Source organism: Chenopodium album, chromosome 16 (genome assembly GCF_948465745.1).
Source record: "Chenopodium album chromosome 16, dcCheAlbu1.1, whole genome shotgun sequence".
In the NCBI taxonomy this organism is placed as follows: domain Eukaryota; kingdom Viridiplantae; phylum Streptophyta; class Magnoliopsida; order Caryophyllales; family Amaranthaceae; genus Chenopodium; species Chenopodium album.
Window position 1 is genome coordinate 13573115 of NC_137849.1, and position 26097 is coordinate 13599211.

General features: G+C 36.7%; 1 protein-coding gene and 1 pseudogene across 2 annotated transcripts; both read left to right on the forward strand.

Moving 5' to 3' along the window:
• Positions 1 to 956: 956 nt before the first annotated feature.
• Positions 957 to 11519, forward strand: LOC145584937 (uncharacterized). Of its 2 annotated transcripts, XM_081641722.1 has the most exons (10): positions 957 to 1125; positions 1867 to 2611; positions 3027 to 3057; positions 3236 to 4088; positions 5155 to 5449; positions 5551 to 5775; positions 9499 to 9672; positions 10183 to 10389; positions 10468 to 10581; positions 10977 to 11519. In XM_081641722.1, the coding sequence occupies exons 2-10, from the start codon at positions 1916 to 1918 to the stop codon at positions 11319 to 11321; spliced, it is 2940 nt and encodes a 979-aa protein (XP_081497848.1). In that variant the 5' UTR covers positions 957 to 1125; positions 1867 to 1915; the 3' UTR covers positions 11322 to 11519. The 2 variants fall into 2 exon arrangements, with proteins under 2 accessions (XP_081497848.1, XP_081497849.1); XM_081641723.1 differs by lacking the exon at positions 957 to 1125 and having other exon boundaries at positions 1194 to 2611.
• A 1174-nt stretch (positions 11520 to 12693) lies between these two features.
• On the forward strand, positions 12694 to 25162 carry LOC145583917 (putative disease resistance protein RGA3; annotated as a pseudogene).
• Positions 25163 to 26097: the final 935 nt, after the last annotated feature.

Sequence of the window (26097 nt, forward strand, 5' to 3'; positions counted from 1 at the left end):
TGAAGAATGACATTAATAATATCATGTGTTGCCATCAAATTATTATTAATGAATGTTTGATCAAGTAATGATCATCAAGTTCTATTATTCACAACTTCCAAAAGAAGGCATAACTGCGTAAGTTTAACTTTTAAGGCAACTTTAATTAAATAGAGATTTGGAATAAATATGTGTATGGTGAAATAAAGACACTTTATATGTTCATGTGAAGACTTGAAGATGCAAATATTTAGGAGGATCAAAAATAAGGAATGATGTTCTACTACTTATGAGAAGATATCCAACCATATTGGATTCATTGCACTAGAAGATCTCAAGATATTGGGTTTTTCTGGTAAGCTTTTTAATGAGGTAGCTTTTTTTCCCACATGATTTTTCGTAGTAAGGTTTTAATGAGGCACGGTGTTCGATAATAGACATCCAAGGGGAAGTGTTATGAAATATTTGTGGATGCCCATTATGTTTCAGTACACTCTGGAATATTCTAGGTTTAGGGTTTAATGTTTTCTAAAAAAACCCTAGCTATTGTATATGTATATATATCCCTACTTAGGCCCCATTCACTTCACCTTATTTTTGCAGAACTGAAATTATTTTTACTGAATTGAAATTATTTTTGTTGAACTTAAATTATTTTTACTGAATTGAAATTATTTTTGCTGAACTGAAATTATTTTTACTGAAATGAAATTAATTTTACTGAATATTATTTTTTAAGGTGAAGTGAATAGGGACTAAATGGAATAATAGGTTGATCTATTTTGTCTTCAATTTCTCTCATATTTTCTTTATTTCACAACTAAAAAAACGGATGAACTATTTTTTTTTTTTTTTAATTTGTAACATGTTAAGAAAATGGGGCAAGCCCGAATCCGAACCCGAACCAAACACCCTCCACCTTACAAACTGTCAAACTTAGACGTTTGTTCTCACTCAAACAGTCAACAGTGTTCAGCTGTTCACTTCCACTATCTTGTACGGAGTTCAACTTAGAATAATCATCGAACTGTTGGAAGTCACATTCTGTCCTAAATTCTACCATCTCATTTTTTATGTTTGTACTTTACTCCATTAAACTCTCATTCCTCCCAAATTACGCCATTTTCAATAACAATCTCATTTTTGGTGAGTACTCCCTGTTTTACTTCTTTCTCACTTACACCTATGTTTTTCCATTTCTATTATTGTTCATAAATTACATTCCTCCTTTTTTTTAGTGTTAAGAGTACTTGCCACTGTTTAATTTTTATGTTCATTTTCTGTTTATTGTGACATTTTTAGCATATTTCACTCAAATTCTTCATCTGTTCGTGTAGATCTATATTGTGCTGGTAATAAATTATATAATTATTTGTTTAGTGTTCAGTTTACTTGCAATGCTAGTTGTAATTATGCCTTTAATTTGCTGAATACTGTGCTGCTTTCTTTGATAACTTTTAGTTAACTTGTTAAGATTCAAACTTGCAGTAGCCTTTCAAATTCTTGTTTAAGTGCTTATTTCTTAATTTGCCTCTTTGATTTTTCGAATTCTTGTTTCAGGTACTCATTTTTTCTTCATTTTGGGGGTTATTTATTTATTTATTTTCATATATTTTTTGTGGGTCTAATTTGATAAATTTCATTATTAAAAGTATTCATATAAGAAGTAAGTAGGATTGCCTTTTGAACTTATTTACTGTATATAATTTTGATATGCAACTGACTGAATTTTGTTCGTAATGCATTTACCTAATAATGATTATTTTTTAAATTTATTGGATTTGTATCCTTATGTTGCCATCATCATGACATTGATTTAGCATTTCTTGTGATATTGGAAATAATCTAATTAACAATCACTATTATTGTCATCTTGGTGTTGTTTAGACCAGTTCGACTTTATGTAATTAACCTACGACAGTAGTGTAATCGAGCAATGGTTTCGGGTACAAGGAACAATTATAGGAGGGGTCCTAGTATTCAGGTTGATTATGTGATTCATATCCAAGATATTAAGCCTTGGCCTCCAACACAATCACTAAAAACCGTCTGTTCTGTCTTGATACAATGGGAAAATGGTGAGCGCAATTCTGGGTCTACTAGCTCTGTGGCTCCTTCAATCAAGGATGGAAAGATTTTAATCAACGAATCATTTAGAGTTCCTGTCACTTTGTCAAGAGATTTATCGGTTAAAAGTGGTGATGTAGATATGTTTCACAAGAACTTGTTAGAATTCAACTTGTACGAACCTCGCAGGGATAAGACGGTGAAAGGACAGTTGCTTGGTACAGCAATTGTGGACTTGGCAGACTATGGTGTTATTAAAGAGGTAATGAGTTTAAGTGTTCCCATGAACTGTACCCGGAGCTTCAGGAACACAGCACAACCAATTTTACACTTTAGAATCCAGGCATATGATAAGGTTCGCTCAGGTGTATCCTTGAGAGGTAGATTAGCCAAAGAAACATCACTTGATAAGAACGAAGAGGACTCAATCTCGGCACTAATGAGTGAGGAGTATGCTGATGAAGCTGAGGTTGCTTCCTTTACTGATGATGATATTTCGTCACACTCTTCACTTACTGCTTTATCTGCTCTTGAATCAAATGGAGCTTCACCTTCGCAAAATGAGGTACTTTTCTCTAAATTTGGTAGTATATTTGTGTTTCCTTATTAATGTCTATGGCTGAATGTTCATCTGCTTGGTTGCAATCTTTGTTTACTCCGTTTTTATTTTTCTAATATAGTCTTTCCTGCATTTCCAATCTTTGTAGTTGTAGTTAAGTTTAAGATACCTGTTTATGCTATGTGGCTTTTCTCTCATACATATGATGTAAGAACTTGAGTTATCTTCTTAAAGGCATATGAAATGTTAGGTTGAGAGTGGAGGAAAGTTTGGGGAATGGTATTATATATAGCATATCGTCCTATCTATTTTTTTCTGTTGAAAAATGTTTGCTGTGCTTGTGGGATGGTAGCTAATTAATTTTTATCATACAATTTTATATACTATCTTTTATTTACTTATCTTTCTTCCTCTTTCACAGACTGGCTCGAAGAGGGGAGAATCCCATACAGGTATACAATGAAAAACCATGCTGTGCCTACAAAACTGACGCATAGTATCAGAGTCAAATCATGAATCATGCAAAAATTGCGGAAGTTGTGAAAATCTGATTTATTCTTCCTTTAATCCTATGTTTACATAAATCTTATAACCAGGGGAAGCCATATAATGTATCTTCTTTTTTGTCAGACACCTCTGAATTGGACTCAGAGTTGAACGTGGAAAAGTTATCTTCTGCATCACACCAAGTGCATGAAACCAGTCAAAAGTTTGCAGTAGAGGTTGATGGTCTTAAAGGTCAAACTCTTGCTATCTCAACAACAAATGAATCTCCACCTATACCTACTGCTAAAGGAATTCCAGTTGAAGTACCTGCGAAGCTCAAGTCTGAACATGATTATCACATACAAGCCACTAGGGAAAGTGTGCAAAATTCGAAGATTCCAGAAAGAAAATTTTGTATTGAGGTTGCGCCTACAGTTGATTTTGATGGTGTGGAGGTCAAAGATAGAGACAAGAACGAGAAAAATGATCAGGCAGGGGGAATGCTGGAAGTGGAAAAACATTTATTAGGAGATGCATCATACAATAAGCTCTCACTGGATGCAACTAAAAAACAAGTCTTGTCTGGAAGTGAGTCACTTCTCGTTAGGGATAGAGTTAGGCATGTGAGATCTGTTAGATCCTCAACGGAATCTTCTAGAGGCAGCGGCCCCACAGGAGGCTTTTCTGGAAATATTCTGAGACAGGAAGCCAATCCAGCTGAAAAAGTATGTACCTCTTCTGATAGTAAACTCCAGGGACTGGGACAAAGGATAGAAATACTGGAGAGAGAGTTGAGAGAAGCTGCTGCGCTTGAGGTTTCTCTTTATTCAGTGGTTGCTGAGCATGGAAGTTCCATTAATAAGGTTCATGCGCCAGCAAGGCGCCTTTCTAGACTTTATATTCAAGCTGGTACAGGAATGAAGAGAGCCAGTGCAGCCCAAACTGCAGTTTCAGGATTAATTGTTGTGGCAAAAGCTTGTGGAAATGATGTTCCAAGGTACGTTTATGTGACATTCTATTCTGCATTTCTTAAAAACATAGCTTTTTCAAAAATTACATGAGGCAATAAAGCAAGTACTTTGTGAACATGAATTAATTTTTAAGGTGCCAAATATAAAATGCAAAATGCAATAGCACAAGGGTACTGCCTAGAATTTCCCTAAAAGATTCACGACTGAAAAATCATAACTTATGATTGTTATGAACTATATCAATGTAACTAGATTCATGACTGAAAAATCTTTACATCTTGTTGTGAAGTTATAAGTCAATCGAGAGTTGAAGATTTTTGACCCTCCTACCTTTTGTTAGATTGCAGTCTCATTAGGGTCATGTGATCATTGCACATATATTGTTTGCTGTGGTTGTAAGCGTTATTAGGCTTGGTATACTTGTGTGGGGTGATGATGTGAGCACCAATGCACCATAAAAATTCTCACTAGTCGGTTTATGTAATAGACTAACCTTAGGAGGGGCAATTTGGGAAGTCTAGTATTATTAGATTAACGGTCTTTAGCTTTAGTATATATAGAGATGGAGGGAGAAAGGGGAAGGTAGGCAGAGTTTTGGAGTAAATCGTTAGAGAGTTGTGACCTCAAGTCACTAATTTGAGGGTGATGGTGACCTGTATTCACTAATAGAGATTGGCATCCTAAAGTTGCTAGCTTGTACAAACTCCTGCTTTCCAATATTTTTAATCAAAGATTTGATCCTTTTCCCTCTGTACTCTGTTAATGCTGTGTGTGATGGTCCAGCAAGCATGAGTCTATCAAAGTTTAAAATGTTGGCTCAAGTGAACCTTCTATGGTCATATGACTCACATCCAGTCGGAGAAATATATGCACCTTAGACTCCTTTTAATCTAATTATACTTTTACAATGAGTAAATTTGAAAGCATGTCACTACTAGTCAGATTGGGCTGCAGTTTCTGCTCTAAATTTCTTTTAGATGATGCAATCTATCAATTTTCTTATAAAAGCGTTTTCAACGTATGTTATTCATTATGTAGGGCATTTTTCTTTTCTTGGAACTTATCTGTAGTTTTGCACTCTCATGAATGCAGGTTGACCTTCTGGTTGTCAAATTGTGTTGTACTCCGAGCGATTCTCACCGAGGCCTTTTCAGAAGAACAACTTCCAGTATCTGCCAGCTCTTTAGCAGATATCGGAGTTAGAAAGGGAATAGATCAGAAATCAACAGTACTAAAGTGGAAGGTTTTCTCTTCTGACAAGCAAGCTAACAAGTTTGATGTAAATGGAAGTCCCCAAGATTGGGTTGATCCACTTGTATTCATGTCCGCATTAGAAAAAGTTGAATCTTGGATCTTTTCACGAGTTGTAGAATCTGTTTGGTGGCAGGTCCTTTTCTGTTCACCCCTTTCTTTCTCTCTCTCTTCCTCGTACTCTTGTGACTAATGTTTTTCAAGAGAGTTGACCAGATTGAGTTCTTTTTTTATCAGACTTTGACTCCACACATGCAGTCTTCAGCTGCTCAGATGATTGAAAAAGAAGTGGATTCTGGCTTTCAGAACAAGTATAGGAGGTCATCCTCTTCTAGTGATGAAGAGCAAGTCAACTTCTCATTAGAACTTTGGAAGAAGGCTTTCAAGGATGCTTGTGAGAGGCTTTGTCCTCTCCGAGCTGGAGGTCATGAGTGTGGCTGCTTGCCAGTGCTGGCCAAATTGGTTAGTTTATCTGCTTCAATCTTAATTTCCAATGAAGACTGAAAATAAACTGTCTCGCTGGGATGTGCTTGTAGTTTATTTGGATGTTGTCATACCTACTTCGGTACTACCTTTGTTTCAATTCATGCGTCATTTTGATATTCACATGTGTCAATGTTCAACTTTAACATCTCTATATAAATATCTGTTCACAATTTTTTTTTTTTTTTTTAAAAAAAACTTGATATTTGAAAACATTAAATTGAAATAACCAAACCAACTACTGATATAAATATCTATATAAAGTTGCTTGTTGATAAAATAGTTAATAGATCTTCAACAAGAAGTTGATTATCCTGTGAATTTATATTGCGATAACAAGTCAGCAATATGTATAGCTAAAAATTCTATGCTTCATGCATGAACTAAGCATGTGGAATTATCACTATGTACGAGGAAAGGTGTTGCGTGACGAGATAAACATTGGAACCTATCATTCAGAAAATTAAGTGGTAGACATATTCTCCAAGGGTTTAAGTGGAATCAAGTTTGAAGAATCACAAAAGAAGCTTGGTTTAATCTCAATGGCATCAATAAAAGAAAGTTATTGATGAGGGGGAGTGTCAAAATTAAAACACCGATAACTATTTCTCCACTTGCTAATTACAGTAAATCTAAATACTCAACAAACCATATGCAATTAAATTTGTTAAGTAGAAAATTAGGAATGATATTTGCAATTTTTAGATTCTTATTTTGTTTTCATTGCTCATTATACGTAGAAATGGAACTGAAAGACATAAACATAGAGAGATTATTACTCTATAAAATTTTGCTTTTAGATTATTTTGTTTTCCTTGTAAAAGTCATTTTTAATTAACATATTTTTCAAGGGATGCCAACAATAATCACAATGGTACCCAAATTAAAGAGCAATCAACATATGAAATTGATGAGAATTATTTCTCATTCTCTTTATGAAGACATGCTTGGTAACTCACAATCAATGATCACATCTCATGAAAATGTTGAAAATCACATCTCATAAACTACAATGAATAAAGAGGGTTACAAAGAGACTAAGAGGAATAGAAAAGGTCTATAACAATCTCTTTTTCTTTCTTTACATACAATAATTATCAATGTTCAATGTTTGCTTAGTTATAACAAAAAATGTAGGAAGTGGAGATTCATAATAATGGATAGACTAGGTAATTATTTGGTTGATACAAAAAGGTAATTTGTTAAAAGACATGGTAAAAAAAATATAAGGAAAAAGGTAATTTGTTAAAAGACATGGGAAATATATGGTTATTTTAAAGTGCATTGCTTTGGCTATCATGAAGTTTTAGGATAAGGAGTTAAACGAACTACAATATTATGTAAGTGAGGTTTGTTGGGAAGTATGACAAATTTGAATAATGCATATTGGGTATGCAAAACCTACTTTCAAGAAACCCTTTGCTTCTAAGGGTGAGACAAGTAAGCTTAATGCCAAAAATCGACATGGAGCCTTGTTTAAGAACATTCAACTTAAGGCGAGCATCTTGCAATTAGTCTCTAGGCACGAAAGCCCTATGCAAATGTTCTTCAATTTCTCCGAAGAAGTGATTTTTATTTCCCTTCTTTTTTTTTACAGTTATTAAAGTTCACATATCACAAAGAAGCATGCTTTTTCAATTTAATGACGATCAATTTACACCTTTTTTTTTTATCATTATACCCCTTACAATCAAACATGTTCTCCATACTTCTAACCCTATTAAATTAAGAACTTCATTAGGGTCGAGATTACCCTCAAAGTTGGGAAGGTCCTACAGGATGTCTTGGCTATATGGTTGTCCTCACTCGATCGGGGGGTGCGGCCGCGCTCCAGAGGGTCTTGAGATTTCTTCGCACCCAGGGGAGCGAGTGCTCCACCCTAGAGGAGCAGGCGCTCCTATTAAAGTGAGAGGCCGCTCCTCTCTACTGTTGAAAATGTGTAATTTTGCCTCGCGCTCCTACAAGGGGTGAGCGGCTGCTCCTTGCAACTGATCTGGCCCTCATAATAGATTTCATGTTCCACTCTTCCACTACTCCAAAGCATTCCGAGGTTCAAGCAAAGCTTTCGGGAAATTATCACGAGCTTCCATACAACTTGAACAAACACTCATACATAAATATAGGCAAAATAGTGGAGGGATTAAAATAAGGGAAGAAAAAGGGATGAAAACACCCAAAATCGAGTAGTATTAGCTATAAGCTACTAGGAGAGGGAAAGTAAGCAAATTACATCAAAACTAGGAGAATAAAGGGAAAAAGGAACGAGAAAGGGCTTTAAGAGAGGGGAGAAAGGGTCATAAAAGTGGTCATAAAGACCACTTATCAATTATAAAGCTTTTCGTGCTTGAAAAGATAAGAGGCTGGCTGAGAAGAAAGCTACTACAGGGTTATACTGGATTACAAAAGACAAATGTTTTGCTAATGACTACAACTTATATTTAGACTCCATCACCAAATGTACTTCAAAGTTCAAAGTCTTTAGCCACAACCGGATTTGAAAATTCACCCTTACCCTATTCAAGTTCTTTTTCCAAAAGAAATCCCTCTACGACCGACATTCGATGGGTCAATAACTCATCCTAGTTCCTCTTTTTGTACACTTTTAATATTAGTATTGTTTTAAAACCTTGTTGGTACCATGTCAGTACCATCTAAGCTAATAGTAGTACTATCCTAATAGTTTTATTTTTAGTCGGAAGGACCAATTAGGTAATCACCAATTTATCTTTATAGTGTCATAGTAGATGCCAATAGATATAGTGACTAAAAAAGCCCCTTCCTGTTTGAATCATGAGCCTCTTAAGGAAGACGTTTGCTCTAAATACTATGGCAGCCTCAACAGTGAATATTCCTGCCTGGCTTTTCTTCTGCCATGGACATTGCAGTGTACATTACCACCTTTTTTCTGTGATCTGCTATACCTAACATTCAATGTCCAAAGTAATTATTAAACTCTGTATGCAACTTCATAATAGTACTCTTGTCAGGTGATAAAATTGCAGTTTGGAACCTTTAAAATGCAAAATGTTCACATTCCAACAGGGTTTGACTTTCTCACCCATCAATGAAATATCATCGAGTTATTATGTGGCACTGTGCATATTATCCTAAAGACATAAAGTGAAAATATAAGACCTTACATGGCAGAGAGGAAATGGATGTTTATCTGTTTATAAGTCATCCTACTACAAGCCCTTGTCCCCTCATTCATGTCTAGTGTGAGTGATGCTCTTCTCCCCCACCCCTTTTATCCAACATTTTAAATATTCTTTAATAAAATTGTCAGCAGAGTCTTTAGTTTCAAGTCTTTATCGCTTTTTTCGTGTGTGATTAATGTGAATATGACATGCGTATGTAGCACCAATATACATATTTTCATAGCACCTTGCACCGTAGTAATAAAATATATATTTCCTCCATTTTTTTAATATTGGCAATACTTCCCTAAAATAGAAATGTCACAATACTTGAAACACACTATAATTGGATAGGTTTTTTTTTGTGAAATTTACACTGCTATCCTTATTAAAAGTGTGTAGTCATATGTGGCACACATTTTTCAATTACCATGAAAAAGTGTGTTGCTACTATTAGAAAATGAAGGAAGTATCATTTTAGAAATTTCATTAATCTCTTTGCTGATTTTCTGGTATTTTATGCTCCATGTCTGACTTGACTGATTTAGTACTATCATGGGTGTAGATAATGGAACAATGTGTTGCAAGGTTGGATGTAGCCATGTTTAATGCTATTCTTCGAGAATCTGCTGATGACATTCCAACTGATCCTGTTTCTGATCCTATTACCTTTCCGAAGGTTCTCCCAGTTCCAGCTGGAAGATCAAGCTTTGGTTCTGGTGCACAGCTTAAAAACGCAGTATGGAGCTTCTCTACTTTATGTATATTACTATGTTTCTGCTTCAAGTAGTTGCTAATAATATGTATCTGCGGAGTTCTTTCTGTCTGAAAATGGACTCCTATCTAGTTATCAATAGATCCTAGTAGATACTTCATATTTTTTTTTTCCCCGACCAGTTCTTTCAGAATAGGCAGCCCTGGACAGATTTGCCTTTCTGGCTTGCATTACTTTCCAGATACTGACTTACGACGCCCATTTTGAGCCATTAGGCTACATTTGCCTACTAGTTCAAGCTTGCCTACTTTGACCATTTATTTGTTGCTATAAATGATGAGTTGTGTACTTATTATCTGAAGACATCTTTGTGATTATATTGTTAAAAAGTCTTTTATGGTAAACAAGGGTCAAAGTTGATAAGGTTTGACTACGGCAGTATAATGTAGCATTTTTCTATTAAACCTAAGGGTACAAATTTTTAACTTTGACGACATGGTTTAAAAAACATTCACTTTCATGAATATTTGACAGATTGGAAACTGGTCTAGATGGTTATCTGACCTATTTGGCATGGATGATGATGATGCACCAGAAGATGAAAGGGAGGATAAGGAAGATGATGACGGCGAGGGATTTCAATATGATTCATCCTTCAAATCGTTCTATCTGCTTAAATCATTGAGTGATCTTATGATGCTTCCGAAAGACATGCTACTGAGTGAGTCAATCAGAAGAGAGGTTTGGACTTTTACACTTTTGAAACTATCATGTTATTGCAATCAAGCTCTGGCACCTTGGTAATTTCTATCTTTGCAGGTATGCCCTTCATTCGGTGCCCAAGTTATTAAAAGGGTTCTTGAAAATTTTGTTTCTGACGAATTTTGCTCAGACAAAATCCCAGCAGCCGTCTTTGAAGCATTGGATGCTGAGGTTAGGTGAACAAAACATATGTTTTCCTATCATCTTTTCCCACCTGCTTTTTTAATTGGTTGTCAATGCGGGATTACATCGGGGATGCCCCAGTTTCTCATAGTGAGAAACAAAATTTGTTTCTCACGTGACATTTTCGTAAATAAACCAACAACTTTATTCAACTTTTTTTGATTGTGGAGCCCACTATAATGAAAAAGTTGTTGATTTATTCACGAAAATGCCCCCATGAGAAACAAATTTCATTTCTCAATATGAGAAATAGGGAATTTCCCGATTACATCTTATAAGGAGCAAATTCAGTTAAGTTGGTTAGCTGCAAGAGGCTGCAACACATTCTGAATTCTCGCAGAATGATCTGCAGTTCAACTTGCTAATAATGTTACTTTTTGCAGAGCGTGCATGATGAAGATGAAGGATCTATCATGAATTGTCCTTGCACAGCACCTGCAGTATCCTATTCTCCTCCGACACCATTTTCACTAACCAGTGCACTTGGGGTAAATTTAGGAAGACAAAGCCCATCCCAGTTACGAAGAAGTGGATCAGTGCTTAGAAGGTCAAACACAAGTGATGATGAATTAGATGAACTGGATTCACCACTACAAGCTCTTCTGAGTGAGGGTGTCCAGTCATTTCCTGCTCAAGTTAAAGAAAATCATAAAATGTTGCAAAATCACCAAAACAATGTCATCAGATACCAACTTCTTCGCGAAGTTTGGGATGAAGTAGAATCGTGAATATTATTGCGTATAGCTGTACAGATGTATGAACTGTGTAGCAAGATCCTTTTCCACTCATCAGTTTGTAGGTAAATCCCTGTTGTGACCACTGGAAGAACATGAAGCACTGTATAAATCAAAGGGTGTAGTATGGAATTCAATCTTGCTCATCTTAGGCATAATATGGAATTATGGAAACTGAACTGTTTTGGTTGACATCATTATTCATTAAGTTTATCATGTTAACACTAGGTTGTATACTATGTATAATATATCATTAGTTTAAGAAGCATGATGAAATTATTTAAGGAAAAATAAGTTCAATTTAGTAAAAGTAATTTCAGTTCAAAAAAAATTAGTAATTTTTAAGAAGAAATATAATAGAAAAACAATAGAAACAATTTCAGTTCATAAAAAATAATTTCAGTTAATAATAACAATTTCAGTTAATAAATATAATTTCCTCAATTTGGTGTATTAGACTTCAGATTGTTGCTGAGTTTCAAATTCCAGCTGCCAAGGAAAATTTGGAATTAGTCCTTCGATTTTCTTCAACCAAAACCTTAGGTTTCATGTGGCTTAATAATGATTAGATTATTCAAACGTCAAGTTTTTGTTGATTGCTCAAATTATGCTCATACTTTGTTAAGATCATTTTTTTTTAGCTGTTTAGCATATTTTACTGCTTACTCTATTTACTGGTACATTATTATATTTTTTTGGTTGCTGCAAGTTATGTAATTATACAAATTTTTATGAGGTGAGGTCCTACATGTTACCAATCATACATTTAATCCGCTCAGATGAGTTAATTTATGGTCGTGACGTGGAAGGTGAAAAATTAAGGTTGGAATCTTGGAAGGAGAAAATATTAAAAGGTGAGATCCTCATGCGCCTAACTCCATTATGTTCAATGAACGTTATGCATTGTGCTACTTACCTGACTAGTGAGCGTTAAAGTTGAGAGATTAATATAATGATTATTGTTATAGTCGATGATAATATGCACATGTAATAGACTTGTGTTGGTAATAATGCCATTGTTTATATTTACTTCCGTTGTCATGTTAGATGGCCTAGTAAAGATCGATAAAAAGCAAATGGATAAAGTAAATATACAAAGTAGTAATTAATATAATACCTTAATTTTTAGTCGAAATAAAAAGGTATTATTTGTGAGACAAAACATTCATTTGTTGCAACTAAAAATTAACGGACATAATAATAACTTGTCCTGGCTGATTGCTCATTGCTGCTAGTTCTGTTTAACTATAAGGTTTGGTCACTTTGTGTTCCACGCTTTGCACTTCAAAAACTCGCAGAGTTGCAGAAAAGATACTTGAAAAGATTAAAGTTCAAGGTCTACAAAAAAGAACGAGAGAGTGGAAGGATGGCTGAAGCAGTACTATTTGGCATTGCAGAGGAAGTCCTGAAGAATCTGGGTTCGAAGGCTCTGGATGAGATCGTCTCAGCATGGGGCTTCAAGGTGTTAAACTCAAGAGTATTGTGGAGAAAACGGCTTAACCTTTGTATTGATAATAATCACATATATATACACAATACATAACTTGCCTAAAACTCCTAACAAGATAAACTTGCCAAATATACAATATTAACATAAATATAACAACCAAACTCTAATACTCCCCCTCAAGTTGGAGCATGTAAATCACGAATGCCCAACTTGCGTAAAAGAAAACCAAACTGTTGTCGTCCAAGAGCCTTGGTAAGAATATCTGCCAACTGATTACCCGTCGAAACATATGAGGTAGAAATATTACCGTTTAACAACTCATCACGAACAAAATGACAGTCTACCTCAATATGTTCCGTACGTTCATGAAACACCGGATTCTTAGCGATATGCAAAGCCGACTGATTATCACAAAACACCTGCATAGGCTTTGAATGCTTAACACCAAGAACAAACAACAACATTTTCAACCATTTCAACTCACGGGAAGAAAGAGCCATAGACCTGTATTCAGCTTCAGAAGAGGATGTGGCTACAGTAGGCTGTTTCTTAGTCTTCCAAGAAACAGGGGAATGGCCTAGGAAAACAAAATAACCTGACAAGGAACGCCGGCTCAAGGGGCATGCTGCCCAATCACTATCACAAAACGCTGTCAATTGTAAATCCGTCGTAGGTCGTAACAAAATACCTTGTCCCGGACTACCCTTAAGATAGCGCAGGACACGAATGGCCGTATCCCAATGAGAAACCTGTGGAACACTCAAGAACTGTGCCAAAACATGTACTGAATAACTCAACTCCGGTCGAGTGATCGACAAATAAACCAAACGACCAACCAAACGACGATACTGTTCCGGATGAGCAAACGGCTCACCGGAAGCATGTGCAAGACAATGATTCTGCTCCATCGGAGTATCAATGGGTTTACAACCCAACATTCCTGCCTCAGTCAAAATATCTAGAGCATACTTTCGTTGGGAAAGAAAGATGCCCTCGGGACTCCGAGCAACCTCAATGCCTAAGAAATACTTAAGCAAACCCAAATCCTTCATATAAAAGCATTTGCTCAAATAGGCTTTGAATCGAACAATAGTATCGTGAGAGAAGCCTGCAATAATCAAGTCATCGACATATACAAGAACGTGCAAAGAAACACTGCCCTGTACATAGCTAAATAGAGAGTAATCAGCATGGGAATTTTTAAAACCAAAACCTCGCAGAGCACTTGACAGTTTAGAAAACCAATGTCTCGGGGCTTGTTTCAAGCCATATAGAGATTTCTCCAACCTGCAAATTTTGCCAGAAGTTGGAGTACCGTACCCTGGAGGAAACTGCATATATACTTCTTCATCCAAATCACCATGAAGAAATGCATTATGAACATCCATCTGATGTAACTCCCAATTCAAAGAAACAACAACAGCTAATAAGATACGTACTGTAGTCATCTTTGCAACTAGAGCGAACGTCTCATTATAATCAACACCTTCAACTTGACGATTGCCATAAACAACCAAACGAGCCTTGAGACGTTCCACCTTTGATTTGTCTATGTACTTGATTTTGTACACCCAACCACTACCAATAGCCCTCTTACCTGGAGGAAGATCCACAACGGTCCATGTGCCATTGCGTTCTAGAGCATCAATCTCATCCTGCATAGCCTTACGCCAACCGACGTCTTTAACCGCCTCTTTGAATGAAGACGGTTCCTTTCCCTCAGTGATCGTTGCCAGAAAACACCTGTGTCTGTTAGAAAAACGATTATATTCAACATGACAAGCTATAGGGAAAGGTTTACCCAAGGAATGTGATTGAGGAGGAACAACAGTTGATGTAGATGGGTCTATATTTTTTGTGATGATAGTGTGAGTAACATAATTCCGATGCCACGAAGGGGGACGTTTCTCACGATGACCTCGACCCAAATTATCCGAAGAACTCCCCCTCAAAAATTCCGAATTAATAAAAATATTTTCGTCGACAATTTCTTGCTCAAGAACAACTCCCGAGCCTAAACCTTGATGATTAACCTCACCGGAGCTACCTGGATTTTGCTCCGGCGAGGCTGCTGAACTTTTCGGCGAGGCTGCCACCTGCGGTGGCGGAACAGGTGGCTGGGCAAGCACCTGCTGCTGCTGACAGGGGTTGCTGGCAGGCTGTTGGAACAGCCGGGGCTGCTGCTGGTCCCCTGCGCTGCCAGCAGGGGTCGTGACCTGCTTGGCAGCCTGGCTGCGGCTGGGAGCAGTTCCCCGCGGCTGGGCTGCGGAGGGGACTGTTTAGGGGGGCTGCACACCCTGCTGAGCAGAGTGGCCTGCGGCCTGGTCGCGGCCAAGCGCCTGCTGCCGCGGCTGGGCTGCGGTGCTTGCTGTCTCGGTATTCGCACCCCCATTTCCACATTATTCGGCCAAAATTCTTCATCTATGTCATCCCACACCGGAGGGTTGGCAAAATATCTCTCCCATTGCAACCTTCGGTCATCCGGAAGAGACTCAAGGTAAGGAAATTTATCTTCGAAGAATTGAACATCCCGACTCACAAAAAACTCATTTGAATCTAAGTCATAAAGACGCCAACCTTTTTTTTCCGTATGGGTAACCAACAAAGATGCATTTCCGAGAACGAGAATCAAACTTGTCCTTAATACGTGGCCGATTTGCAGCATAACATAAACAACCAAAAACCCGAACATTATCATACGAAGGTTTTTGACCAAACAAGCATTCATGCGGCGTTTTTCCTCCAAGGACCGGAGTAGGAGTTCTATTAATCAAATAAACCGCCGTCATAACACATTCACCCCAAAAATACTTGGGCAACTTTGCCTGAAACCGAAGAGCTCGTGCCACATTTAAAATGTGACGATGTTTACGCTCAACTCTACCATTCTGTTGAGCTGTGTCAACACAAGATGTTTGATGCAAAATGCCTTTCTTAGCAAAGAAAGAACCCAAACTGAGAAACTCCTGACCATTATCACTACGAACCACTTGACCTTACGACCAAATTGAGTCTTAGCCATAGCACAAAACTCACGAACCAACTGAGAAGCTTCAAATTTACCACTCATTAAGAACACCCAGGTGGAACGCGAAAAATCATCAACAATGGTAAGAAAATACCGAGCATCACAACTAGACAAAATCTTATTTGGACCCCAAATATCACAATGAATCAAATCAAATATGCCAGATGCTCTAGTCTTACTCAAAGGAAAAGAATTGCGGGGTTGTTTCCCCATAAAACAAATATCACAATCAAACGAACAACCAGAGGAACTACTATGAGCATGAGTACTACGAGAAACTCCCGGAAGGGAACTAACCACTTGCATCGATGGATGACCAAGACGTTTATGCCATAACAAACTCGCATCTGAAATCACTACTTTGTTTGCCTGAGAAGACCGAGCACGAACCAGACGAAAAATATAGACCCCATCACACTACTCCCCCGCTCCAATCAGGTTCCTCAAACTGCGGTCCTGAATAATGCATAGCTTGTCAGTGAACATAATAGACTAATATTGTTTTTCTAACAACTGAGACACAGACAACAAGTTGCATTTAAGAGCAGGAACATAAAGAACATGATGAAGGGTTAAATTATCAGATAGAATAACTCTCCCTTCTTTTGTAGCAGTAGTGCTCTTCCCATTAGGCAAACCAACAGGAGACGAAATATCAGATAAATCTGTAAATAAATCAATATTACCAGACATGTGATTTGAAGCTCCAGTATCAATGAGCCAATCGACAAAATTATAGGTGCGAATAGACGAAGAACTCGAGCACTGAACGACAGATAAAAGTTCTTTCCATTGCTCATCAGTGATAGTAGGAACACTCCTACGATCTGCGTCAGTAAGACGCTCAAATATACGGTTAGATTGAGCCCCCATTGTAAGAGAACACCAAACAGCTCAACAACACACTAACCAAACGATAGCACCAAAAAAAAAATAGACCGCCAAACTAGCTCAATCAACAAACACGAGCTATTGAACCACGAAACAATATAATACGTTTGGAAGCACAAATACAACCAAATTGCACCACCAAAGAAAATATCAAACACCAACCCCAAGGACGAATAACACAACAGCAAGAACAATACGCAGCAACCAAGAATACCAACTAGCTGAGTAACACCTTGAGAAATAATAAGGAAAAAAAAAAATCAAGCCACTAAACAATATGGTAGAATAGTGGAGAACAAATACCAAATTATTGCATTAACAAAATGCCTCAAACCACGTGAAGAGGAAAAATAATTAATGATCCAACTTGCAACCAAGAAAAGGAAAATCAGTGAGTGAAATCAAGAAGTAGCAGTGATCACACTAACCAACAACACACCGCAACAAGAAACGGCACACACTATACCGCAAGAAGACGACTAGCAGCACCACGAACACCAATAGCACACCACAGCAAGGTAGCGCACCAAACTAAATACACGAGCAGCACTGTCACACAACAGCACCACACCACACAACACTGCACAGCACGCACCCACGCACCACACAAGAATAAGACACAAACGCGTAGCAACACAATACCACGCAAACAACGAATGACCACGGCAGCAGCACACCACACCAGTAACGCACCCACGTAGCACCTAAAACCGCAACACACGCACACCACAAGGCAGCGCAGAAGCCAGCACACACAAACAATGTGCGTACCAAAGTATCGAACAAGAATTAGGGTTTGTGAGCCCTAATTTCGACCCAAAAAAAAAATTGTAAACAAATTGATTTCTTGAAAAAAAAAAAGAAAATCGAAGCCTTAGTCTCAATAATTAAATGAGGAAGAAATTGAAAAACAAACCAAGATCGTAATATTCTCTAAAAATTAGAGAGGCCTAATACCATGTTAAACTCAAGAGTATTGTGGAGAAAACGGCTTAACCTTTGTATTGATAATAATCACATATATATACACAATACATAACTTGCCTAAAACTCCTAACAAGATAAACTTGCCAAATATACAATATTAACATAAATATAACAACCAAACTCTAATACAAGGCTCGTCTTGAGAAGCTCAAGAACACCATCACCACTGATAAATATGTGTTGTTGGATGTTGAGGAAAGACAAGCTGATAGTCGCGCTGTTCATGGTTGGCTTCAAAGGCTCACCAGTGCTGTCTATGCTGCTGACGACTTGTTTGATGAGGTCGCTACTGTTGCTTTGCAACGACAACTCATTGACAGAAACAAAATGTCTAAGAAGATACCAACTTTCTTCTCCCGCTTTAAACGGATTGCATTTGCTTTCAAATTTTCTCGGAAAATAAATACAATTAGGGAGGAGCTTGATGAAATAATTAAAGATGGCACGCAGTTTCAATTTATTCAGCGGTCTATTGAGGAAAGGAATGTAAATGAGTAGTTGGAGGAGAGATCAGACTGTTTCATTTGTAGATGCAGAAGTAGTTGTTGGCAGAAATGAGGATAAGAAAGTGATCTTGGACATGCTGCTCGCATCCTTATCCACTAATGCGAACATGAATGAGATGCTCCCTGTTATCACAATTGTGGGAATTGGAGGCATGGGGAAGACGACTTTAACTCAACTCATATATAATGATCCTCGGGTTTAGGAGCTTTTTGAGTTGAGGTTATGGGTTTGTGTTTCAGATATCTTTGATATTAAGATAATCACTTAAAAGATCCTTATTGTTACTTTAGAAGAATACTACAAGAGGGGGGGGGGGATGAATTGTAGTTAAAGGGAATTTAGCTAACTTTTTGCAGAATTAATAAAACTAAGCTAAAGGAACTCAAAAGTCACACAAAGAGATTTTACGTGGAAAACTTCTTGGCCCTAACAAGAAGAAAAACCACGACCACTTGGGATTTTAGGAAAGATTCTTTACTAGAATAGGGCAATCAACCTATTACAAGATAAAGACTCTAACTTCAAGTTGCTCAACGAACTTGAAGTTCCCAACAGTTAGTCCCTCTACTCACTGCTCTTCTCTTCTCTTTCTCTTTCTAATCTGACTTCTCTTGAATTCACTCAAACTCCCAATCCCCAATTACAACTCTTGAAATAAAATACTCTAATGAAAGTAATTAAGAAAGTTAACCACTAAAGTAGAATGCGACTCTTGACTCTTTTAGAAAACTTAGAAGATAGAAAAATATGATTGAGCAAGGTCAAGATTTTCCAGAAATCATCTTAATTATTTATAGGAAAACTTGGCTTAGAGAAAACGCCATTACCTCCTCCACTTACGCCACTACTGCTGCATATCAACGCCACCAATCTCCACTACTTATAGTACTTCAAACATGTCCTAAAACTTAGGACACGTTGAACTACCATGAAGTAGTTTCCTTGTTTAATGGCGAAGACTAAATCAAAACTAGTAGCGCAAGTTTAGGAGTTAGTTGAATAAACTTTCTGAAAGAAAAAGATATAATTTTGAAGATAAAATCAGAAAGATATTTGGGAAATTTTCTTTGGTAAACCTCTAATAATTAAAATTCTCAGTGGTAAAATGCAAAAAAAGTTATTATCCTTGGTGAAATATGTTTTAAAAAGTTTAATCAAGGGTAACCTTAAGCAAGGTAATTAGACAATGGTATGGTTAACCATGATTAATCATTCTAATTAAAATAAAAGTTGTGATGCCTAAAATACCCCCATTTAATTACCCCCAACCACAAATGTCAAATCATTTCCTTCCTTGACTTTAAACCTTCAGCCTTCTTCATCACTCTACATTCGACATTGATGAGGTGCGCCATTTCTCTTGAAGGTGCAATCTGAATTTTTTCCTTTAAAAGTTTAGGGATTTTTAAAACAATTGTTCTAGGTTTGTATTTGTAGTTGGTAGTGGTGATTAAACATATTTTGACGGAAAATTCAAGACAGTTTGAGGGGTTTTGGTGAATTGCATGGAGTGGAATTCGGTTTTGTGCAAGACGATCTGCATCAAATTTCGAAATTTTTGAGAAAATCCCACCATTTGCCCTTAATTGAAGCAAGGTATGTGTTTTTTTTTTGCATATAAGGTTTATTTATGCTCTATTTTTTTGGTTAATGGGGTTGGATATGAAATGTGGTTAATGGTATTGGTTTAATTTGTTTGCTTAATTATGTTAATTGTTAAAGTTCACTTTTTTATTTGTTTAGGGCTTTGATTATGTGGTAACATGCTGTTTATTGTTGGATTGGTATGTAATTTAGGGCAGATTCTTATACAATTGTTTTTTTGGATGTTGTTTGGTTTGGTTGATGCAGAATGGTTGATAAAATTGTGCTACAATTTCAGTATTTTGGTATTGATGTGTCTTTTGTGGTTGATGATGTTGATAAGATTAATTTGATAGACCTCATTGTAGAGTATTGGGAAATTGTTAAGGAGAAAAATATTGAAACACCACAACACCCCACCTTTCAGTATTTGTATAAAATGAAGCACGTACCTCTTCTAAGTGATGCTGATTTGATGAAGATGTTTAGGAATTTGCCTGAAAAAAGTGAGATATACATATGGGTTGGGTGTGGTGCTAAAGATAGTAAAATTGTTGCAGCTGCAAGAGCATTAATGAGTGGAAAGCAAAAAGTAACTAACCTTGTAGCTAATCCAGTTCTTGAACCTGAAGCTAACCCAGTAGTTGATCCAGTAGCAAAAGTAGTAGCTGAACCATCAAATAGAAGTACCAAAAAACTCACACCTAGGAAGAATAAGCAACCTGAGAATGTGGAAGCTATAGTAGTAAGCAAGGCTGACTTTCATAGACATGTGAAAGCTCTAGGACAATCAAAGAAGGTGAGTGAACCTGTGATTTTAAATTATGATCCAGATCAAACATGGGCTGAGTTAGAAACTGAATTGGAAGTAAACCCTATACCTAAGGGTAAAGGGAGGGGGAGTGGGAATGACAAAGGGAGAGGGAGAGCATCTGAGAGAGGGAGAGGAAGAGGTAGGAGTAGAGGGAGAGGGAGAGATAGATCTTCTGACAGATGGAGGGGTAGAGGGAATGCCTTGGAGAATTGGTTCAACATTTCCCCTACACCATGGCCAACTGAGCAAGAAATTCAACCTCATGAAAATGACCAAACTGATGAACCAAATGAAAATCAATACCAAGTGCCTCATGATATTATCACACAAAATACCCAAGCCCAACCATCTACACAGTCTATGATACCTCCTTTGCAAAACATTGGTCAGTTTGGACCTAGGGGTAACTTAGGTGAGAATGAATCATCAAATTCATCAAGAGTGTTTGCCTTTTTCAAAAGAGAGTGCCTACTGCTAAGAGAAAAAGGATTGTGATTAACACAAGTACAAGTGGGGGGGGGGGATAGTGAACAACAAAATGGGGATCATAATAGGCAAATCAATGACATATCAGCATTATTATGATATACAAAAATTGCTTACAAAAATTGACAAAAGTAGTACCAATTTTATTCATTCATCATTCATTAAGAAAACCAAAGTACATCAGTTCCATACCTAATACATAACCTCCAACATCAACATTCTAATTCATACTACTACACCTAATTCATCACTTAGAAACAACAAATAACATAATAAAATACATTATCAAAGCCATCCTCACAATTAGTTTGATGAAATTCACTAAATCATCCAGCCTTGAAGTAACACCAGCAATACCACCTTGTTCAACTTCCAATTCATCACCAACCCTTATTATATCCTCCTCCTTCAACTACGCAAAATAATCGCATCCTCTGCACATGAAAATAGTCTTCTAGGGTTCTTCGTGGTTTTCGAAATCTTCACCGCAACCACTTGGGGGGGAACACACTCGCAGCGCAGATGCTTAACCCAAGCAATCCTATCATCCATGGTGATTGGCTTCACCGAAAAAGATGAACGACTGTTCTTCATTGCCTCTACAGAGAGAATTTGGGGAAATCGTGAAATTAGGGATCATAAGAAAGGGGGAAATCGATTTGATAAATATAATAAGGGGAAATCGATTTGGAGGGAAAATCAGGTCTGCAATTAGGGTCAAATTAGTCATTACATCATTAGTTAACCATAGTTACGCTTAAAATGCCTAATTACATTACTTAAGGTTACTATTGATTAAACTTTTTAAAACATAGTTCACCAAGGATAATAACTTTTTATGCATTTTACCACTGAGAATTTTAATTATTAGAGGTCTACCAAAGAGAATTTCCCAAGATATTTTCAAAATCAACTTCCCTATTTTTTGGCAATCAATAAAACTCTATCTTTTAACCAACATTGAAATCGCATTCCACTAAGTATCAACTCCTAATTATTCTCACTTACATAAAACCTAAAACACAAAATATTTTAGACTTTATAATTCTCTAGGAAGTCTCTACCCTGAGCCTTCATTATCCAGCTTCTACTCCGAAGCTTCTGTTCCTTCAAAGGAACACTGCAAAAAGACTTCTAATTCCTTAAGCTCTTGTTCCTTTACCTTGACTTAATCCTGTAAATTTGTCAAAACAAACTACACAACTTATCAAGGCATTAGTTTATTTATTTGACTTGTGTTATCATTAAACATCAAGGGCAACACTTATGTCACCAACCAACACAGAAATCCAAAAGTTAGAGATGGAGCAGTTACAGGGTCATTTGCGAAAAGAAGTAGGTGGTAAGAAATACTTTCTTGTTGTGGATGATGTGTGGAATGAAAAACGTGAGGAATGGCTGAAGCTGAGAGCTCTGTTAAAGGTTGGTGATAAGGGGAGTAAGATCCTCGTAACTACTCGATCAAGGGAGGTGGAAGACATAATGGGTAATTTTCCTCCTCATGAATTACAAGGGCTATCACAGGAGAGGTCTTGGGAATTGTTTGAAACCAGGACAAGCTCAAAAGAAACCCCACCTTGAGAGATTAGGGAAGGAGATTCTTAAGAAGTGTGCAAGTGTTCCTTTGGCCATAAGAACTATTGGGAGTCTGCTTTATGGCAAGGAGGAGAGCAGGTGGTTGTCTTTTAAGGATACAAGTCTTGCAAAAATATCTGGGAACCAAAGAGAAGTTATGAACATTCTTAAGCTCAGCTACAGTCATCTACAGTCGCCATTGAAAAGTTGTATGCTTACTGTTCTTTATTTCCAAAAGACTATGAATTTGATAAGGAAATGTTGATAGATCTTTGGATAGCAGAAGGTTTCATCATTTCAGTTGCTAGTGAAGGCCAAAGTTCTACGGAGTTGCAGAGGAGTACTTTCTTACTCTGGTACAAAAGGGCTTTTTCCAGGATATAAGAAGGAATGAATGGGAGGCTATTACAAAGTGCAAAATGCACGATTTAATGCATGATCTTGCAGAAGAAGTGGCTGGAGTCAAATGCAAGGTTACAAGGTTTGCAGAAAGGAATTTTGACAATGACAAAATCCTCCACTTGTCCTTTGCTTATACTTTGATTTCCTTATGGGAAATTCCAAATGGCATGTATAATTTGAAGATTCTAAGTACGTTTATTTTGCCAAAGAAAGTAAATGATAGATCTCCCTTTAGCGAATCAATCTGACAATAATTAATAATGAGGTTTAGCTGCTTGCGGCCATTGGATCTACATGGTCTCAGCCTCAAGAATTTGACTAGTGCAATTGGTAAGCTGATTCACTTGAGATTCCTCAATCTCTCTCACACACCTATTCTAGAGCTCCCCCTTTCAATAACAGATCTTTTGAATTTACAAACACTAAATTTGCATGATTGTATGAACCTTAGAACACTTCCTTCAAATGTTAGAAAGCTTACCAATTTGAGGAGCCATGATGTTGCTAATTGTTTCAATTTAACTCACATGAGATCAGGAACAGGAGAATTTAATTTTCTTAATAAGCTGCATAGATTTATAGTTAACCACGAGTGGTCTCTCTATAAGCCCAACAGTTCTAGTGCTAAACTGAGTGATTTACTGAAACTCAATAACTTGAGATGAGACCTAGCAATTTATATATTCCACGATAAAAAAAACATGTTGGATGCAACAGAAGCATAGTTGAGCTGCAAACAAAAGTTGATCGAATTAATGATAGACTTCGATTGGAATTATAAAGATGGTGGTAACCATGATGAAGCTGTGCTGGAGGGTCTCAAACCCTATTCCAATTTAAAGAAGTTGAGAATTACTCATTACAAAGGTCAAAATTTCCCAAGTTAGGCTAGGATGGATTCTCTGAGTAATAACCTTCCAAATTTTGTAGAGATTAGACTATTTCAGTGTCGAAATTGCCATGAAGTCCCCGCCTTTAATCAACTATGTTTCTTGAAAATCATGTCGATAGAGATGTTAATGTTGAATATATGGAGATTGGTGTATGTGATAATTCCTCATATCAAAGTTGCAAACTTTTTTCTTCCCATCTCTTGAGGAACTTTGCTAGAATGTATGACGAATCTGAAAGGATGGTGGAAAGAAGTAGAAGCAATTGTAAGTAAGAATGAGACAAAAGGTGCATCATCATATGAATTAGCATGGACAAGGTTAGGGCAATAACATGATCATCATCTATTATCCAAGCAATTTTCCAAGCTATCTAAATTAATTTTAGAAAACTGTCCAAACTTGGTATTGTTTCCACTTTGTCCTAAAGTTGAGAATCTAAAAGTAACTGGCACCAATGAGAACCTCTCAGTGTTAAAGTTGGCAACAACTTTGTCAACAAGAAGTGCGTCTTCTTTTGATTGTGGATAGGCTGCTTGTTTGAAGTTGAAGGAGTTAAAATCTGATAATGCCGTATACCAACTAATGTCCCACCCAAAACAATGTCCGTACCAGCTATCCTTGCTAACCATCCATAGGGATGACAATCTACAGAGCACTAAAAGTGTAAGAGAAGTCTTTGCAAGTCTATCTTCTTCTCTTCGATCTTTGAAATTCTCGTGTTATGGTAACTTGAGAAGCATATCTAAAGGCCAGGCCTAGAACATCTGACTGCATTGGAGAACTTTTTTTATCTGGGAATGTAAACAGCTTGATCTATCACAAAATGAACAACCAGCAGCAGTAGCTGAGGATGAAGAGAGCATGCCATGGAAAGCCTTGAAAAATAATCTTCGTTCTTTGGAATTATGGAGTCTTCCACAACTTGTGGTTCTTCCGTGTAGTCTTCAACATTCGGTGAACCTCTGTTCTCTGTAATTAATTATGAATAAAGAATTGAGGGAACTACCAGAATGGATAAGTTGTTTGTCCTCTCTTGAATATCTAAAATTGTTGTTGTGTCCCAAATTGACAATGCTGCCAGAAGCCTTTTGCAAACTCACCTCACTTAATCAACTTAGAATTAGAGATTGTCCAGGATTGAGAGAAAGATTCCAACATCCAAATGGTAGCGACTGCCCCAAGATTCAACATTTCCCTCTTGTTATTTTTGAAAATTAATTATGTAAGTCGCCCAACTGAACCCTTTCATTTTTATGTTTTTTTTTTCATTTGATAATTACTAATGAAGAATTTTCAATTTATTCTGCCAAATTCTTTGTATAATGCTACATAACTGTATATTATGTTAGATTTTATTCTGTTCAGGAGAACTTTCCTATATCTTTGAATTTACTTTTCTTATGTTTATATTTTACAAGATTATAGTTGTATTGAAATTTCACTTATCAGATGGAGATGCTAATATATTGTATTGAAGAGCACCAACAGAACAGTATCTCCCTCTCATGCATCTTACAACACTTCAGCAAATCAGCTAATAATTAATAACAAGATTATACAAATCTATTACAAAATTTAACAATTATGTTGAAAAATTAGACTTCTGAGCTGTTATTATATAAACGCGATTGCTAGACATGTAATACAAACTCTTTACCAAACAAGGAGAAAATATTTGCACATAGAGTACAAAGTTAATCAAGATTAACAAACTTTTGAGGAAATATATATATAATGATTTATATATTCATGTGTTATTATATCTTAGAAACAATGATCAAACTCAATACGACTCTCAATTCTCTCTTATCTTACCTTCATCTCTCGCCAGCTCTATCATTTGTCTGGTATATCTATTTCTTGTAATCAAATGTTGTGGGATTATGTAATTCGAGAGATTAATATCTTGCTTTGGATTTCTTTTATTGGAATTTCTGCTATTTGTGTAAGAAAATTGTTTGTACTCTTTAAAATGTGGTTTTATGGTAGTCGTATTTTTGATCCTCCATCACCTTCCTTTTATGGTCATTTTGTGCTCTTTGCTGGCGCCACTTCTCATCAGGATCTCACTGGTAATTTTTTTGATTTTTTTTTGTTGGTATTTTCGATGATTTTTTAGTGTTCTAAGCTGTATCTGTTGAAGTATTTGACTT

Bases quoted from the DNA above. Each gene is read 5' to 3' on its own strand.
- LOC145584937 (XM_081641722.1), top strand. From the start codon at position 1,916: ATGGTTTCGGGTACAAGGAACAATTATAGGAGGGGTCCTAGTATTCAG. The intron at 2,612-3,026 runs GTACTTTTCTCT...CCTCTTTCACAG, and splicing joins CTTCACCTTCGCAAAATGAG to ACTGGCTCGAAGAGGGGAGA. The intron at 4,089-5,154 runs GTACGTTTATGT...TCATGAATGCAG, and splicing joins TGTGGAAATGATGTTCCAAG to GTTGACCTTCTGGTTGTCAA.